This window comes from Microcebus murinus, chromosome 29 (genome assembly GCF_040939455.1).
Source record: "Microcebus murinus isolate Inina chromosome 29, M.murinus_Inina_mat1.0, whole genome shotgun sequence".
NCBI lineage: Eukaryota > Metazoa > Chordata > Mammalia > Primates > Cheirogaleidae > Microcebus > Microcebus murinus.
Genome location: NC_134132.1, coordinates 3,922,097 through 3,942,061, shown reverse-complemented (window position 1 = coordinate 3,942,061; position 19,965 = coordinate 3,922,097). Strand labels below are relative to the sequence as shown.

Below are 19,965 nucleotides of genomic sequence, written 5' to 3'. Positions count from 1 at the left end.
AGAGGGAGGAGGGAGAAAATAAGTCCCTGGCAAAGTCCTGGACCCCCAGCTTTAGGCCCCAACTCTAGACCCTACAGCTCAGCCCCTCGGGTTTCCACAGGGGCCCTGGTTATCTGCCCTTGATATGTTCACTAAAAATAGAATTTAAACAGTTCTTAATTATCACCAGTGGTGTCTATAATTTCAACTTAAAGCTTTCCTTAATCTAGAAAAAGGGACAGAAAAAAAAAAAATCACACTATTTTTTTTTTTTTAATTAGCCTTGAGTTTCTGGGCTCAAGTGATCCTCCTACCTCAGCCTCTCAAGTAGTGGGGACTACAGGCATGCGCCACCATGCCCAACTCACTTTTTAATTTTCTGTAGAGATGGGGGTCTCGCTATGTTTCTCAGGTTGGTCTTAAACTGCTGAGCTCAAGTGACCCTCCTGCCTCAGCCTCCCAAAGTGCTGGGATGACAGGCGTGACACTTTTGCTCAATGCCCACCCTGCAGTTTAACACCATGCCCTTTATTAGGTACCACACTAAACGCGTCCGTAAGAGGCACCAGACTATAGAAATGACAAAGCTGTAGCTAGCACACATAAGCGTACACAGCAAACACCAAGACAGAAGTCATGCAAGGATTCTAATTAGGTTTTTGTTCTCACCTCCATAAAGTTCATTTTCCACCTCCCTTGGTAAATGTTCTCATCATGTTACATAATATACATTTCAAACACTGAGTCCAAATTCAATTCACAGAAAATATCTGGCAGAAACCTCAGTGGCCCAGGCCCGGTTGAGCCAATTTCCTCTATTTGCAAAGGTGCAGAGGCGGCTCTCAGGCTCCATCCTCGGCCTCGGGCGGCAGGAAGCTCCGTGTGTACTCCCCGGCCCGCTGGCTCTTGCAGTCCCTCAGCCATGCTCCCAGCCTGTGGCTTCCGAGCTTTCAGGCTATTTGGAACCATGTTGACATTTACTTAATACTTAATTCATACCTCCTGTTCGGAGATTATTCCAGGCCAATTTTTATTTTTTTTTGTACTAAATCGAGAAGCCATTTTAAAAATCCTCTAAGACTTAAAAAATCCCAGGAAGAACAGAATTCTTTTCATTTCCAATGTGGGACTTCATAAATTTAAGGTGCCAATTTAGTCAACTGTGTAAATTTCTGCCTTTCTCTCTTTCTCAGCATCTGCTACAAAAATAAACTATATTAAAGGGACTACCATTATAAATGACATTATATTCAGGTAAATCATATTAAAGGCGGTCCCACATTTTGAGGCACGAAGGCCGGAACGGATAAAACAGGGTGCCAGGTGAGTGTGACTCGGCCTGGCTGGGCTGCAGGCGGCCAGGAGAGGGGCGCTCGGCGCTGGGATGCCGCGCCAGGAAGGCTGGCAGAGTGACAGGTCGCCATGGGGACAGAGCTCTCCCGGGGTCTCCACAGGTCTCTCCCCAGGTGAAGGAGGAAGTGTTTGGCTGTGGGTGTGCGTGGAAGGGGAGGGACCGGGCAGGTGGGGCAGACGCAGTCTCGGGACACTAGCTACGGCCACCGCAGGCCCACGTGTGCGAAGCGGAGAGCCACCTGCTCACTAAAGCGCACACAGGACCAAGTGCCCTGGAGTTTCCTTGCTAGCATGAGCCACGTGAACTCCCAGGCTAATCAGGCTCCAGACCCTTCTCTGAACTGGAGCTGCCCAAATTCAAAAAGGGCTGCCCCAAGGGAGAAGCGGGGAGTCCCCCCTGGAGGAAAGATGCCGCAGGACGACGTGGCAGACATGCTGAGGGAGGGAGACCCACGCCGCGTGGCTGCTGGACTAGTCCTAGGTGCACCTCTATCTTAAATAAATACAGCCCTGGATGGTGTGTCGGCAAAGGCTGGCAACGATTCCAGGAACGGGGAATGTCACAGGTACTAAAACTGTCCTCTAGATCCTCACCGCCTTCCCCAGGAAGGTGGGTCCTTTTGGTCCTTTCCCTGCTCTTGGAAGGGGGGTGGACCTTCACATGCGGGCTGTGACGCAGACCCCAGCCCCCCAAGCTCCACACGGACAGGTGCGCTTGGCTGGCCCACGGCTGCATTTAAGATGCACGAAAGCATAACCCACTCGGTTCTCCTTTGAAGCAATCTCCAAAGGAAAAGCTTTCGCTTTTCTTTCTCTACTTTTACTTTTCATACTGATACATGGCCTGGTGAAATCCCTCTTCTACAAACATTCAACAGTGACCACACCAAATGCCCTGGAAAAGATCTTTAGATGCTCGTCATGCAAAGGGTAGCTTCGTGCTGGCGGAGTACAAAGGAGATTTACCTTTTACTGCTTCTCCGTATTTGCCAAAACCTGCTGTTGAACAGATTTAATCTGGGAGGGCCACGGTCACTGGGCTTACGCCTGGTTTCTCTAAACCAATTTATGCGCACAGTTCTCTACTTATTATGTGTGTAACAGAGGGTGGGTGGAAATCACTTAAAAGAAGAAATATGCATATACCTACCTTAAAGGTATCTTAGGGATTGCAATGCAAATCTGTGACACACACGCACAAAACCTCCATGAATGGCAGGGGCGGGCCTACTATATTAAGGGGGCTGGGGGTGGGCTCTAGAAGGTTCTCCTAGAAGAAAACCATGACCTGGCCCTGTTTAGCCAGTGCCTTTGGCAGAGCTCGCCGTCCTGCCTGCAGACACTGCGTCCCCCTAGAGAAGACTAGAGTGTGGCTCTCGGTGTGAGAGTGGAGGGTGGGATACTTACAAACTTGAGGAGGAAAGTGTTTTCCCGGAGCGCTCCGATGCACCCTGCAAATCCCAAAATGAACATCACTCCTCCCACCACAAGGAAGAGCCAAACTGGGTCAAAGCCGCCGAGATCGGTGATGGAAGAAATGTTGGACAGAACTCCCTGGGAGCAGAAAAGAACACAAGGCACCAGGCCATGGCGTCAGTTTCCAACAGTAAGGGTTGTTATTGCACTTGTATTTTCCTCCCTCCCAGAGAGAAACTTCTGAGGCCATCTGATTGTCAGGCATGGTTAATACTTGAGACACCACACACACAGAGGAAAAAGGAAAGAAAGGAAGACAGAAAAGAAACTGCTTTCTTTCCAAGGTCTAACTGTGTTCATATTTGGGGGAAAATTACATAGAGCAAAAAATGACCCCAAGGAAATGTCATCAGACCTTGTATGGAGGAGACGCAGATGTTACCTTTGTTTTCTATGTCCCCACATGTAAGCAGTCTTGAGTAGAACACAGGCGTGTAAGAAAAACACACCCTGACACCCAGAGAGGGGTGGGGTGATCTTCACGCCCCAGGACCCGAGGATGTCAGACCACTGCCCACGTCAAAGCTCTGGCCTTTCCCAGGTCACAGGGGCTGAGCTAGAAGCTGAAAACTAACGCAGCAGCCGGCCCCGCCACAAGCACCGACAAGTTTGCCAAAGACACATTTCCCCTCTGGATTCGCTCTTGAGTTTCGCGGGAGACTGTCGGGCTCAGGTCCTGAAAGCCCACGTCCCGTGGTTCGTGCTGTTCTAACCTGGTTGCCAGGGGTACTTCCTGCCACCTCCTACGGAGCGCTGGGATTTAAAGGCTTTATAAATCAAAGGTTACTCCCTCACTTTCAATTCATTCTCCTCCCCTAAGACGACCACAGGAACTCAGAGGAATTTCAGTTCTCCACAAACAATGGCACTTATTTACTGAAACCCTCTCTCCCTTAAATATGATGCCACATCTACTGCCCAGAACCTAGCTTAGAAATTATGAGATTACTCTGAAGCTATGTGTGTGTGTGTATATATATGTGTGTGTGTGTATGTGAGCCTTAAACGCAGTATCACCATATTTTATTTTCTTGTCTTAGTAAGTTTGTTTTGTACTCTCACAATCAAAAATACCCCCAGAGTATCATGGTATAGTTTGCTATAAAGTCTTTTTTTTTTTGAGACAGATTCTCACTCTGTCACCTGGGCTAGAGTGCCGTGGCATCAGCCTCACTCACAGCAACCTCAAACTCCTGGGCTCAAGCAATCCTCCTGCCTCAGCCTCCCGAGTAGCTGAGACTACAGGTGCATGCCACCATGCCCGGCTAATTTTTTCTATATATTTTTAGTTGTCCAATTAATTTCTTTCTATTTATGGTAGAGACAGAGTTTCTCACTCTTGCTCAGGCTGGTTTTGAACTCCTGACCTTGAGTGATCCTCCCGCCTCGGCCTCCCAGAGAGCTAGGATTACAGGCGTGAGCCACTGCGTCTGGCCTGCTATAAAGTCTTAATAATTAGTTTATTTTCAAAGTACTCTCAACCACCTGGAAGAACAGAGAATACTCATCTGATTTTATACTTGAGGAAAAACAGAGCAGTTTGGTGACTGGCTAGAGGTGACCCAACTATGGATTTTTTGCAACCAGAACAGAATGTCTATTTCAGTACCCGCCCCCCAAGTAGGGCCATGTGCCTGCTTCCTAGTACTTCCCAGTGGGCACTGATCAACAGCTGAGTTTAGGACTTTTGGGTTTTAATCTATTTAAGGCCGTGGGGGCATGTGGAGAAGAGTATTTTGTTAGGTTTTTCTGTTTGCTTCCTTTGGGGGGGGGCTGCAACTGAAGAACAATAATAGGATACTAATGACAGAATACATATGAGAAATTGTTACAGGACTCTTAAAATGTAAAGCTTAAACCTAATAAAATAAAAGGTCAAAGGTTTAAATAAAGTCACAGGCAAAAGGTTGAAAGGTCATGAGAGCAGTCAGGAGGGTGCAGTCACTTCTGAGGTGACGTCACAGAAGGCAACCACACCCTTTCCAAGACCGCATAGACCAGTGCTTTGATCCAGTTTTTTGTTTCTTAGGCGTCCAAACTCTGAACCACGAGTACCCGGTTCTGGGGGCAAAGGTTGAAGGCAACTACGGAAGCACTGAGAACAATTCTCTGCACCTGCACGCACCATGCTGAGGACAAGCTTGCCAGGGAAGCCGCCGAGATCTGGGCGACAATGGGAAAGCCGGGCGCTGGAAGGAGCCGCCCACGCCCTGGAGAACCCTCCAGCGGCAGGCTTAGCAGCGGCCGTCCTCATGTTCCCTACCTGCTCGGCCAGGGGCAGAGGGGACGTGGCCACACACGGTCCCACTCCTAAACGTTTTAAAGCTAACCATGGGAGAAGAAGCAGACCCAGTTTCCTGGCCACCAGAAAGCAGCAGCAGCAGAGGAGGACCTGGCAGCGAAAGACGCCAGCTCCGTCACAAAGGGGCATTGCTGCCACCACCAGGTCCCCAGGATGGAGCAGAGCCGCTGCCCTGAGGAACGGGGGCTTCCGCCCACGGGGAAGGGACGCTGTGGGCCTTGTCAACAGTGCCCTGGGAAGGCTCCCGACTGGATGGGAAATTGGGGCCTAAGGACCTTCAGTTTCTTTCCAAGGTTAACATGACTCTATGACTTCACCACTTTTAATGGGCTTTTTATTTGCGGCTGGCACACAAGTCCGAGCGAAGATCAGATTGTTCTCGAACACTCTTCCATCATCCGCAGTTGTATGCACGGAGCTTACCGGCTAACAGGGACGATTACCTGGACAGTGCAGCAAACAGACACACCTGTGCCTGAAACATCAAGACAATCCCTCTCCCAGGGACAAAAAGGTAAGATCCCCACTGTCAGGAGCCTGTGAGATCATTTGTACTCTCCGGGTTTAATTTGGAGGATTCTTAGACAAACTCATGCTAATACTTACTCTCCCTCGCCTGCAGAGGTAGTTTTAATTGAGAGGACTTCAACCGTTTCCATGGAAACAACACTCATGTGGGGGCTTAGCTGGACTCCAGATTCCACTCATCTAATCCTAAATTCCAGAAAAGACGAGCTGGACACAGACACCACTGAGATCTATGGGGAATGAATATTCTGCATAGGACGGACTACCAAGAACTTTATTTTTAAATGGATTTGGAATTTCCCCAGGTAGTTTTCAGTTGAAAACTAACTCAAAATTTCTCTCCTCCCAGCCCACATCATTTTATTTACTTATTTTATTTAAAAATCTTTATATTTTAAAGATTTTATTTTTTTAAATGGAAAGCTTGTACAATTTTTTAAAATTCTAAAATTTTCATAAGCTGAATTGTATGTATTTGGCACGTATAGCATGATGTTTTGAAGTACATACGCACTGTGGAATGACTAAATCTAGCTAACTGACACACGTTCATTATCGCACACATTTTTGTGCTGAGACCACTTTACATCCACTCTCAGCATTTTTCAAGAACACGACATATTATTAACTATAATCACTAACTCAAATTTTGAAACACAAAGTGTGAAGTCGATGCCCCGTGACCAGTTTTCCCGACTTGGGATTACTTACCTTGACGGACAGGGAAAAAAGAGTTTCTGTTTCATCTGTGCAAACTTTGCACACGTTCACAGAAGTGCACCGCTGCACTGCTCCTGACTACGCACAGCGCCTGGCAACAGCGATTCTGGATTATGAAAATGACAGGAAACCGACAGCTCAGCCTCCTGCTGCCGTAAAGGCGGGGTCTGTCTCTCACTGGACTTTTCCATTTTGTTAAGCTCGACCTGACACATGAGTGAGAAGCACTAGCATGTGCCTGCCGAAGAGTGATTATAATTAAAGGTTGTAGATGACAAGAAGCTGGAAGAAAACAAAATCTAAGATGACAGTTAAGTTTGCCAAGTGATTGAAGACAGGCACTCGGATTCAAGGTAGATCCTCAGGAATGTGCGCGACCACCACCAGCAGGCTCCTGGCCTTCCGGGACAGCCTCCTCCCGGGTGGGGACTCCGCTCCCCTGCTGCGCAGCGCGCTGGGAGCTGTCGCGTTCTCACAGGGTCCCTGGGTGCCAAGCGAGGGCTGAGAAGTCCGGATTCCCTTCCTGGGCCGCCGAGACCACAGCAGGCATCTCTCTCTGGTGGCCTGGAGCTCGAGAGGCAGGGCACGTGGCAGAAGTCGGTCTGCGGTGAGACGCACGAGGCCAGGTGCCCAGGAAGAAACAAAGCGCAAGAGCAGGGAGGAGGGTCCCGACAGCGGGATGAATTCCCTCGGCTCCTGAGCCTGTCCTGCAGTTCTGCTTCCGCCAGGGTCCCCTGGCTGCTCTCGCTGCTTCTATCTGGGTCTTCATTTGCGTGTCAGGAGCCCCACACCGCACAGCACCGCACAGCAGCTTTGAATGCACTGATCTGCAGTACTGCGTGGGTGTGTATGTGTAGACAAACACATACACATACACACGTGGCCAAAATTAAGGCTCACCCTTTATGCAGGGAGGAAAAAAATGTCTTGTGGGCATGGGGAGCAGACGGGGGAGAGGGACGTGCTGGACTCTAACTGGTCACTTTATCCAGGTGGCTGATACTTCACGTCAACGTAACAATTAAGCCGGTACAAACAGTCTGCATTCCTGTGAACGCACCACCCATTCAGCATCATCAATGAAACCAGCAGTTCCGGATGCAGCTTGTAGGACCTTTGTCTGTGTCACTGACAAGTAACATGCGAAGCGGTTTAAGCACCAATTCTCCATGCAGACATGGATATTCAGCCCTTGAGTTCAAATACCAACTTTTTAAAACTCAAACTTACTGAAAAAAAAATGAGTGCAAAATGCCACTTGGCTACTCTCTTCTGCACCCAGAACTGCTGCTTATGCTGGAAGTGCCCACACAGAGCCTGGCGTTTGTCACCTACAGTAAGTGCTTATCCTTCCCCTACCGGATCCAGGCAAAGCCCAGGGGTGACAGGTGTCAGGGGTCCTAGACTTTGCAGAGGATGTCAGAAACTGTTGCCCCATGAAGCTGAATCTAATTGGAATGAGGATAAATGGGTGAGAAGCAGAGCAACTGGCCACATGGCCACATGCTCTTATTTCCTTTAACCACTTGTTCTGGTGGATGTAAGCGTGAGACTCTGAACGGCAGCAGCAGAGACAGAAAGAGAAGGAGAGAGAGCCAGAGGCCAAGATTGCAGGTGACGAGAAAAATAAATACAAAGGAGTACAGATCCAGAACACTGTATAGGAGGAATTCCCATATGTATTGTTTATTAATACATTAATAAGACCTGACATAAATGAATAGATATGCAAGAGTTCTTCAATTTGAAACTATAAGCTCATTGTATTTTCCTTGGACTCTCAGTCTTTTCCTCTCCTGCCTCTATAGACCACAGCTGCCGCTGCGGCGGGCAGCAGAGGCGAGAACAAAGTGCCCATAACATAACATGCTGCTGTCAAGACCAAATGAACACCAGTCAACTAAAGAAGTTGAAAGAAACAAATATATTCAACACATTGGCCACTCCCCAAATTGGCTTTTGGACAACTAGCTCTGGGCATATCCACTTGGAGCCTTTAAGAGATGTTCCTGCAGTGAAAGTAGGAGATTTCCACTATCCACGAGGCACCAGACAGTATCCCTCAGACCTCAGCAAAGAGACCACTATGTGTCTAGAAAGAAGTAAGACACACGAATGGCACAGGTCAGAGGCATGATTATTATAACAGAAGTTCAGAGAGCCAAGAGCAAAAACTGTGTCCATGCGCACCCACCATGATACAAGAGAGATTCTGATATTCCAGCCACTTAGACAAATCTGCTGGAGTCTGACAGAGAGAACATTCCAGATAACCTCCTCTCGCACAAACCACCCTGTACACTACTCAAGCTCACATGGCTCACCTCCGATTTCCCCTGGGATCCTAAACACGAGAGTCAGGCAGCCTGGACAAGGGCTCGTCTGCAGAGAGACAGACAGGACCCTACCATACAGACTGCCTCATCGTGAACCTCAATTCCACTACTTATTACTTGCGTGATCTTAGGCAAGTTACCTCATCTGCGTAAGCCTCAGTTTCCCCATCTGTGAAATGGCACCCTATACCATAAGATTATTATGAGGCCGACAGATGTCTTAGTCCATTTGTGTTGCTGTAAAGGAACTCCTAGGCTGGGTGACCTGTGAAGAAGAGAGTCACTTGGCTCTGCAGGCTGCACGAGAAGGGGGCACCAGGCTCTGCGTCTCGGGAGGGCCGCAGGTGGCTGTGGCGGAAGGCAGAGGGGACTGGTGTGTGCAGACCATGTGGCGAGAAAGGGAGCAAGAGAGACCGGGAAGATGCCAACTCTTGCAGGAACTAACAGAGCAAGAACTCTCTCATTACCACGAGGATGACACCAAGCCACCGGGAGGGGTCCGCCCCACCTCCCACACTGGGGATCAAATTTCCACGAGGCTTGGAGGGTTAAATACTCAAACTACAGCAATGGAAAGAATCCAAGTAAATCCAAACGAGATGTTAAGCGCTTGACACATGGTGAGAATTCAATAGAAGTGAATCACTGTCACGATCACCATCACGTGGGAGAACGATAGGAAGACATGCAACGCTGCAGACACACCCGGAAGGGGCGTCAAACCCAACTGCACCGGGGAAGGATCTGTTTTGCTCTGAGCATCTGCACCAACTGAGCCCCTCTGCAGAAAGCCGGGGCCACACCTGATGACCATGCCTAACGGAGGTGACAGTCCACTGACCTGCTAATCAGTCAGATCTCTTTCTTGGGGAACTGGAAATAATCTAAGACACACAGAGAAACGGCAGAGGGGGAAGCCATGAGGAGCGAGCGCCAGGGGTGGGCAGCAGCTCAGAGCATACAAAAGGGGTGCCGTAGAGAGGGGAGCAAAGAGAAGTCAGTAGCCATGCAGGTGCCTTGCCATGGTGGTGGCACCTGGAACGAGGAGCAAGGACACCCTTGCCGCTGGGGTGCTGAGAGGCAACTGGTGGTCAGAGCCACTACTCCCGGGTATCCTGCCAGTTGCTGAGCCCTGTCTCCTCTGCCCAGAGAAGTGGCTGCTCAGCGGCTGGGTGAACACACACTTAGACTGTGAAGCCGGCGGCCCCCCACCCCCAGCCCTCCTCAGCGCCGTGCCCATTCGGCCGTCCCTGGAATTCAAGCAGCTTCTCCCCACCGTTCTGCTATAAAGGAATATGTTCCCCGTAACCATTTCTTCTTGAAAGAGGTTTCCATGCACGCGCAGAAACAAAAAGGCAAACAAAGCTCCAGAAGGCAAACAAGGCTCCAAAGCTCCAGAAACAAAAAGGCAAACAAAGCTCCACACCAATGCATTTCAGGACCGTCTGTGGGTTTCCATTCTCCACCGGCAGAGCGGCCGCTGTGTGCCACCTGGCAAGTGCTAGCTGCTTCCCTCAATCCACGCAGAAAAGAAACACAAAAATAGAACCCATAACCCCCAAGGTCTGGGACTCTTCTCATTTGCACATTCTAGCACATTCCTTCCAACTGCCGGATGAGAAGCAGAGAGACAGGCACATGAAATGTGTCCCCAGACCCAGGCCAGATGGACCTGAGATTTAAGCGACTGGGTCCTGACATGCCCGCCCTCCATAAACTGGACCTCCAGGGTGGAAGTGACAGCAGTCTTCCTACAGTTAAGAGGGAGAGAAGAATTTCCCTATTGACAAAGGGTGACAAGATATGACATTTCAGGGTAGGTGGCTCCTGCCTGTAATCTTAGCACTCTGGGTTGGCCAAGGTAGGAGGATCCCTTGGGCTCAGGAGTTCGAGACCAGCCTGAGCAAGAGCGAGACCCCGTCTCTACGAAAAATTAGCTGGGCATGGTGGCACATGCCTGTAGTCCCAGCTACTCGGGAGGTTGAGGCAGGAGGATCGCTTGAGTCCAGGAGTCTGAGGTTGCTGTGAGTGAGGCTGACGCCACGGCACTCTAGGCTGGATGACAGAACAAGACTTTGTCTCAAAAAAAAAAAAACAAACAAACAAACAAAAAAAAAACCCAAAAGTGACAAGATGTAACATTGCATAGAAATGGCAGCCACTCAGAAAGGGCGGTGTGGAGGGGCGGGAACGCGGTTTTAAACAGTGTCCACAGGAAGGCCAATGGGGACCACAGGGCCACGGAGAAACCCGCCCCTAGAAAGGCACATCCAACTCTCGGCCACTCTGCAAAACCCACAACAGCCTTCGTCTGGGGAACAGCTACAGGGGCCGGAGAGAGGGCTGGGAATGCGGGAGACCTGCCGAGGCTGGATGCCAGGGGCACGCGGGGACGCGGAGAGAGGCCTGGATGGCCAGGGACACGCAGGGACGCAGAGAGAGGCCTGGACGGCCAGGGGCACGCGGGGACACGGAGAGAGGCCTGGACGCCCAGGGACACGCGGGGACGCGGAGAGAGGCCTGGACGCCCAGGGGCACGTGGGGACGCGGAGAGAGGCCTGGACGCCCAGGGACACGCGGGGACACGGAGAGAGGCCTGGACGCCCAGGGGCACGCGGGGATGCGGAGACGCGAGTACACGAGGACGAGCCGCTTCAAAGGCACGCGGCTCCTTCCCGGTTTTTCTTGTCAAAAGGGTTATCAGTGAGACTCAAATAATCCTTTTCCGCAGACAAAACGTGGCCACGACCTGCCTCTGAGGAGGGGGCAGTCGTCTCTCGGTCCCTGTGAAGCCCCCAGCCGCGCAGCCTCGGGGCAGGGCAGCTGTGCTGAGCAGGACAGGACACCGCGGCCCTGCACGGGACGGGAGCGGTCGCCCCAGCAACACGCGACAGCCCGCGCGCAAGTCCCCAGCCATTCCCCAGATGTTTTCACTGCAAACGCGGAGGACCGGGGACAATGCCTAGAACATTCCAGGCCAGGCATGAAGTTTAAGCTGGAACATTTAACAGAAGCTCTGCCATGGACTGAATGTTTGGGTCTCCCCCAAATACGCATATAACTTAAGCTCCAGCCCCCAGTGTAACGGCGTTTGACGGTGTGGCCTTCCGGAGGCAGCCGCATTTGGACGAGGCCACGAGAGTGGGGGCCCCACGATGGGACCAGGGTCTGTATAAGAAAAGGAGGAGACCAAGGCCCGTCGGCTCTCGTCTGCCAGGAGGACGCGGCAAAGAGCCGGCTCTCTGCAAGCCAGGACGGCAGCCTCGCCAGCAACTGGACCCGCCAGCGCCTCGACTTGTGGCCTCCTGGCCTCCGGGACAGCGGGAAACAAATGTCTGCTATTGAAGCTGCCTGTGCTACGGCGTGTTGTTGCACAGACGGAGCCGGCTGGGGCGAGCTCTGATCACAGCGCTGACACTGCAGAGGGCGGAAAGCACAGCAAAGCCGCTGGCAGGTGACGCCGTCGTCTGTCCTGGGACCTCAGAGGTGCACGGCGCACTCGTTACTGAGAAGGCATTCAGCACTTCCACGGGACCGCCTGTGAGGCCAGGTGCTGTGTGGGTCACAGTGACACAGTGACGCCCTCCAGGGGCCGCGTCCAGAGGACACGGGGAGGACAGGGAGGATGGGTGCACGGGGCAGGGCACTCGCCGCCGGTGCTGAGGGCGCACAGAGAGGGACGGAAGGTCACGCTGGCGAGTGCAGACAGGAAGTGAAAACCAGGAGCTGGCCCAGCAAAGCGTCAACGTGTGAGTGTGACAAGTGCTGGGACCGAGGAAGAGGCGGGTGGCCAAGCTGGATTTGTGTCTGAAGGCACAGTGGGCAGAGAGGAGGGCCGCGCGGGCAGCAGGTGCCGGGGAAGCAGCCGGAGGCTCTGCGGGGACCCAGGTGAGACCTGCTGAACAGCAGCCGTGCCGTGAGCGCTAGGCGGCCGGAGCCTGGCCACGCCGGCCCAGGCCACGCGGACCATTTCATCCCCACGGTGGGCCGGCCAGGTGGGCGCTCTGTCCCACGCCAGGAACCAGACACAGAGGGAGTCACCTGCCACAGCCGCCCAGGTGAGGACATGGCAGGGCAGGGACCGAGTGCAGGCCACCTGGTCCTGAGCGCTGCTCTAACCACTCACCCCGTCGTCCCTTCCCAGGCTTATTTCTTGAACGCCTGCTCTGTGCCCCCTGACACTCAAGACCAGGGGTCCTCAGAGTTTTTAAACAGGGGCCAGTTCACCGTCCCTCAGACCGCTGGAGAGTGTGCACTGTGGGCCCGGGACGAGTCGGCTGCTAAGCAGGACAGGCAGCGGCGGCAAACACATCCGGAGGGCCGAATGAAAGTGCTAGGCAGGCCGCATGTGGCCCTTGGGCCGTAGCTTGAGGACGCCTGCTCTAGACACTAGCGTGTAGCAGTCAACAGAAAGGCCCTGCCCTCACGGAACCTGCTTTCTAGTCGGAAGAGAAAGGCACGAAGCCTGTTAGTGCGTGAGACGTACTGAGAAGGAAAACACCAGGAAGGGCAAGAAAGGGCTGGGCCAAAGGTGATGTCTGAGCAGAAACCAAAAAGTAAAAGAAGATGCCAATGTGCCAATGTGGTGTTCTGCACACCAGGCAGGGGAAGAGCACGTGCAAAGGCCCTGGGGTGGTGTGGCACATCTGGGATGTGAGAGAGTAGCGAGATGGGACCACAGAGCGCAGTGGGAGGGCACAGGGGCAACGGCAACGATGGCCGGGTCTGCTGAGGAGCTCAAGGGAGGGTCGGGAGAGGAGAAGTCACAGGACCTGCCTGACCTTTGATAAAAGGATCACTCCTGCTGTGTGGAGACAGGCCTAGGAGGAGGGTCAGGGTGCAAGAGCAGGAGCAGGGAGGTTTCTGGAAGCTTCTGCCCAGTGCAGGCAAGAGGGGGCGGCAGCTCAGACCAGGGTGTAACAGTGGAGACGGTGAGAAGGTATCCGATTCTCAACATGGTTTCAGAGCGGAAGCCGGGCTTGGTGGCGCATGTGTGGGGCCCCCAGTCCCAGCTACTCAGGAGGCTGCGGCTGAACCCAGGAATCCGAGGCTGCAGTGAGCTACGATTGGGCCACTGCGCTCCAGCCTGGTGACAGAGCAAGACCTTGTCTCAGAAAAAAAACCCAAAAGAACAATTAAAAAAACACAAAAATGCAGAGCTGACAGTATTTGCTGATGGGCTCAATGGGGTGTGAGGAGAAAAGGAAGACTGCCGCGGCCGGACCGAGGGGCCTGAGCCCACCGCATGCCGCGGTGCTGATCTGGGTGTGTCCAGCTTCAGGGGCCCTCGGGGCATTTCAGGGTAGACGCTGGGGCGGCCACGGCTACGTGGGTCTGCAATGCAGAGGTTGGGATCAGAGGCACTCGTTTGGAAGTCCCCAGCGACAGCGTGTAAAGCTCCAAGCCCAGATGAGCTCTCTCAAGATGAGTGAAGACAGAGAGGAGGTTTCAGGACCGAGCCTTGGGCACTTTAAACGTCAGAGGCCCGGGGGCGAGGTGACCTGCACAGGCATGTGAAAAGGCACAGGGTGTGGTATCTTGGAAGCCAAGCTGGGAAAGTGTTTTTTTTCTTTTTTTGAGACAGAGTCTCATTCTGTTGCCCGGGTTGGCATCAACCCAGTTCACAGCAACCTCAAACTCCTGGGCTCAAGCAATCCTCCTGCCTCAGCCTCCCGTGTAGCTGGGACTACAGGCATGCACCACCATGCCCGGCTAATTTTGTCTATATATTTTTAGATGGCCAATTAGTTTCTTTCTATTTTTAGTAGAGATGGAGTCTTGCTCTTGCTCAGGCTGGTCTTGAAGTCCTGAGCCCAAACGATCCTCCCGCCTCGGCCTCCCAGAGTGCTAGGGTTCAGGCGTGAGCCACCGCGCCCGGCTGGAAAGTGTGTCTTGAAGAGAGGAGTGGCGAACCATGCCTTAGTCCCTGCTTTGCTGAAAAGGGTCCCCGAGCACCTGGAGGAGAGAATGACGAGCTTCAGGACCTGGCGTGGGTTCAGGAGGAAAGTGCGAGGGTCAACTAAGTGCCCAAGCTGGAGGATCAGAGAAACGTGAGGACACGCTGCGTCCACAGAGACACGAGGCAGAAAAACGGCCGGATGCAACGACAGGGAGATGGATGAGAAGCTGCCTGACCGATGACATGCAAGGGTACGCGTGAGTGTCAGTCCCAGAGGACAATCCAAGTGCCGTGTCACTGGGCTCTGCCCTGGCCTGTCCAACGCATCAGCAGCTGTTATCAGAGGTAACGACACTTGACCGCGGTCAGGACAATCCAGGCGGCTTGTTAAACTAGAGCATCCCGGCGCCCACCCAGACCTATCCAGTCACCACTCCCCAGGGTGGCATGGGGCCCGGAGGACAGCCTGACTTAGAGGAAGGGAGAATCGAGGGAGGAGCTGATCAGAACGTGCAGCGGAACGGGGAACACGCTGGACGACAGGTTCAGGCCGCGGGCTGTCCCAGCAGCGGAGAGGTGGGCTCAAGCACGGCCGTGGAAACGCGGAACCCTGCATTCCGCAGTGGAAACGGCACGTGGATGGGGTGAGCCAGCCGGCGCCTGCGGCCAGCTTGGGACGCTTGGCGACCGGCAGAGGGTCTGGGCTATGCGGACGCCGGGGGAGGGAGTGGTGCTCTCTGCCGCCCCACGCTCCCTCTCCACGGGCAGAGGACACGTGAGGGGTGGCGGTGCTCATGTGAGGGCCACGCAGAGAAGCGGCGTGTCTGCAGACTCGGAGGAGCCAGGCCCCCGCCTGAGACTCGGACAGGCCTGGCGCGTGCACGGACGTGTTCAGTGGGGTCCAACGGGGCAGATCTAGAATCGATGAGCAAAAACTAGTGGGGCACGATCAGACTTTGGCAGAAGGAAGATCTCGCCAACAGTGAGGGCCGCCCGGAGGGACGGAAATGGTGAGCACTTTGCCACAGGAACTGTTATAAACTCACACACGCTGAGCATTTACTGCCATGTACGGCGTATATGCATGCATGTATCCTATGTGTACATGCATGTTCTTCCTGCAACTCGGTAAATCCCACAAGCACTAAACTAGGTCCCTTCATCTTCATATCCCTGGAGTCCTGAACAAGCCTGCCCCATGCTATGTGCTCAATAAACGTTATTTGAACGAATGGGCCGTGGCCGGACGTTGCGAGGGTGCTGCGGAGGAGAGTCGTGCCGCCTAACGGTTCACGTTCCTTCCAGACAGCAGGTCCTGGGGGCTCGGAACCTGCACACGACCGGCTTCCCCTGCAGACAGTCACCCTTTGCATCTTTACAGTGGATTTGGAACGCAGATAAAATGAATTATTTAAATTACCATGTCTAATGTTCAACTGCGACATCAGCTCCAGGTCTAAGACTCAGATAGGCATTAAGCGAGCGTGAGGGCAATCATTTTTGCCTGCAATGCTTCTGCGCTGCACAGGAACACGCCGAAAGCCGCATCTATTAAGAAAATCTGATTCTTCCAGTGGAAATCTGATCCTTCCAGCTGTGACCCAGTTCGGGGAGTTACCGTCCAGGTCTCTTTTAAAGTAATCGTGGCCGCCTCTGGGTCTGGGGGACTTCCTGACACACGGGCTGGTGCCCACTGCCCGGCACCCTCCGCCCGGCTGGGGTTCCCGTCGGAAAGGCAGTCGCCCGTCGGAGGCCTGGCCCAGCTCCAAATCACCCCAGTGGCCTTCGCCAGAGCAGCCTCGGCCGTTACCACGGAGATCAACGCACAACGTCACATCGTCCCTGAGAGACCCAAACCAAAACTAACTCCCTGGTCCATGGACTGAAGCTGAAACTCCCCTAACATTTGAGGGTTTGCTCTTGCCCCCAGGCAGGAGTGGACAGGAGACCGTCGTGGGTGGGGTGGGGAGCCACTCTGCAGGGAGCACCTGCCTTACAGCAGGCTCATGCCGAGGACTGTCGCATTTGATCCCCACGACATCCTGGGAGGTGACGTCAGTGTCCCTGCTGCACGCATGAGCAGGGGCGTCTCAGAGAAGCCGGCGCGGCTGCCCAGCGCCCCACAAGGGCGCATTTCGGCGCAGGTCTCCTCAGCCCGTAGCCGGCCTGGCGCCCGTAACCAACACCGCGGGCTGGGGGACTTGGACGGGAACGTTTCCTTCTCTCGGTTCTGCACGCCGGAAGCCCGAGACCAAGGTGCCTGCAGGTCCAGCGCCCGGGGCGGGCGTCCTGCTGACACGGCCTTCCCTGCAGGGCGAGAGACATCATCTCTCTCCTGTCTCTTCCGACGCGGCTCCATCCTTGTGGCCTCATTGCCCCCAGAAAGCTTCACCTCCAAGCATCACTACCCTGGGGATGAGGGCCCCAACATGCGAATTTGGGGAGACACAAACACTCAGTCCAGAGCAGGCCCCGAAGCTGGGCTCTTGTCTCTCGCAGCCCCCCCGCAACCTTAACACGGAGGTCAGACTGCGGCCCTCCCTCATCACAACAGCCCAGGGGCTTCCTCGCAGACTCCAATGGGACCCGACGCCTTCCGGTGGCCTCTGCCTTCCTCCCTTGCCACGCACCCTACCTCTTCTCATACTCGTCCTCTCCCTGCCCGTCCTGCTGCGCTCCCTGCTGTTCCCTGGAATCACTGAGACCCTGCTCCAGGGCCCCCACACTTGCCATTCCCTCTTCTAGAACGTTCTTCCCCCAGCACTCCGCAGGCCCCTCTTACCTCCGCCAGGTCTCCCCCCAACGCCACCTGGTCAGGGAGGCTGTTCCCAACACTCCATCGGAAGGAGTCGCCTCTTCCCAGCACTCCCTACCTAGCCTTGCCCTGTGCCTGATGTCCCTGCCAGCGTTCACGCACCTGCACGCACAGGCCTGGCCACCCAGCTCTTCTCCCAGTGACCCCTGGAGCGCCAGCCCCGCGCGGCAGGGCTCTGCATCACTCACCGCCACGCGCCCCACGCCCGGGCCCAGACACGCCACCTTTACCCGCTGCTGCCTCCTCTCCCAGTCCCTGCTCTCGGGGTCCTGCCACGCAGCGGCCGGCCACCTGGGCCAGGTAACTTTCCTGACGGTGGCCCCGACAGAGAAGGGACTGCCCTTTCATCCACGCCCCCTCTGCGCCGATATTGGATGGCGCTGTCGGTCTTAGGAGTGTGTGATTTTACCAGAGAAGAGACATGAGGGACGACTGATGAAACAACAAGATAACTGTATCTCATAAAGAGAAAACAAAGGAAACTTCAAAATGACCAACTGCTGTTTACTGCTGGAACACACAATTAGCTCATTGAAGGCCTTCCAGCGCTTTTTCAAAGCGGACAGGAATGGACTCTTATTAAAGGAGTTATAAAAAGCTGTGTTATCTGGCATTTAACCAACCGCAGGGCTTCTAAAAGGGGACTCTCTGGGTCCCACAAATCTCCACGCTCACCACGGGACTGAGCAGAAGCCGATCGTAATCCGAGAGGAGACCAGCATTTAGAGCATCGAAGTTTCTGGAGATCGAGCTATCTCTGTCGTGGGAACTTCCTGCGGGTCACTGCCTCGGAACCCCAGTTTGCCTCGGTGACTTCAGGTCGCTGAGAGGTGCTTTATTTCCCACAAAAAACCATTTTACGTTCTGTAGAAGCATTTTGTAAATAAACAGAGGACGGTTTGGTTTCGAAACTCGGGATTTGCTTTGAGCTTTGTTTTACACAGCCTGTCTGCACGTTGTTCTAGAATGTGGAAATCCCTCCTGGCATCTGAAGGGCTTTTGTGTCCTGAACAGTCTCAGTATTTCTCTCCTTTCTCGACACCCCGACCACTTCAAAGCCCCCCACCCCCCACCCCCACCCCCGACTCCAGGCCAGATTCGGGCTCAGAGGGTGGAATACCTGAGAGGTTCAAGAATGGTCTCCTGGGAAAATTTAAGCTAATCTCCCAGTTTATGGCAACTTTTAACCAATCAATGCACCCCTCGCTCTTAGAAGGTGGAAGATACAGCCAGGCACTGGGATGGAGAAAATGCTGCAGGTGATTTCACTTCCAAAGAAGGAAGAAAAAAGGGATTCCAGTTCTTTTGTGCACTCTAGGGGTAGCCTGGGAAGGGAAGCTGGAGAGAACAAGTTCAAAGAGCCACGGGAAGCCCGGCAGAGGCGTGGCACAGGGGACCGTTCTCATGCGAGTGCTGCTCAGAGCGGAACTATCCAGAACAGAGCATCCTCACTGTCTCGAAGAACACACCACCCCACATTTCCAGACTTTTCTTTTTATCATACTGTACTGGATCATAAACTGAATATTTCTTAAGACATACAAACCAGCAGCCCAAATCCCCATTCTTTAGCATGAATGATGAGTTTACTTGATGGTCAAACACGAATTTACATCCCACTTCCTTCAAACCACACGCTGACAGTTTATCATATGATACTCACACTAAAAAATCATCTGTTATGGCTTGAGTCATCCTCCAAAGGGTTTAAGAAAAAAGAAAGCAAAAGAGAAAAAAAGACTATACATAATTTAGTATATTTACAATTATTCTTGTGCCCAAGTGAGGGAAGAGCCCAGGGAAACACAGGTCTCTGGCTGCCTGGTCAAATCCCAAGGCACACTCCCTGCTCTGCCCTTGTACTTGTGTAGTTATCTGGACGCGGGCATCGACTCAGGCACGATTCCTACAGAGTCTTTGAGAATATGACCATTTATCCTCCACGAACACTTTTTCTTGTTAAAGAACCATGACTCTCTGTACTCTGCAGTTGCCAAAGAGCAAAAGGAGATAACATATAACGTGCAGCCTCCACCAACCCACATGTGTGCATTTTCGTGACATTCAACTTACTTTTTCGTTCCACGCCCACAGTCCAATTCCAAGAAATGTTATTCCCAAAAACTGCAACAAGAAAGACAGAGAGCAGTGTAAGTACACAGGTAAATGCCATATGTTTACTCATGTAAATAAGAAAGTTCTCGATCCATTCCCTTGTCCCTGTACCTGGCTGGGAAATAACTGTCTCTAAAATCTGAATGTCCATCTTTACCGGGAAAATAAACACCATAATCCCCTTAATTTTTTTTTCATGGTGGGAGTATTTATACCCTTGCTTAAAATTATTATGACATTAAGAAGAGTTGGAGTCACACAGGTGCTTAAAAGTCATCCATATTATGAAGAATAATAATTAGGGAGGATCCTGACAAAATGAAGGTTTCCAGTAACGCTGAGCGCTGCCTTTCAGGGCAGGAGAGGAAACGGGGCCCCGACAGGGCGAGGCTGGCGTGCGTCAGGGACTACTGCAGAAGCAGAGGCCGGGGTCTGGAAGAGC

The 19,965-nt window shown here is 53.1% G+C and overlaps 1 protein-coding gene across 2 annotated transcripts in view; it reads right to left on the bottom strand.

Moving 5' to 3' along the window:
- The window catches only part of TSPAN5 (tetraspanin 5), a 156,671-nt gene that overhangs the window by 10,905 nt on the left and 125,801 nt on the right, over positions 1 to 19,965 (bottom strand). The window contains exons 2-3 of one of the 2 annotated variants that reach the window (XM_020284571.2): positions 19,482 to 19,532; positions 2,740 to 2,886 (exon numbers count right to left, since the gene is read on the bottom strand). In XM_020284571.2, coding sequence (XP_020140160.1) covers positions 2,740 to 2,886; positions 19,482 to 19,532 — 198 coding nt within the window. The remainder of the gene's footprint in view (positions 1 to 2,739; positions 2,887 to 19,481; positions 19,533 to 19,965) is intronic. The other variant, XM_020284572.2, reaches the window with a different exon arrangement.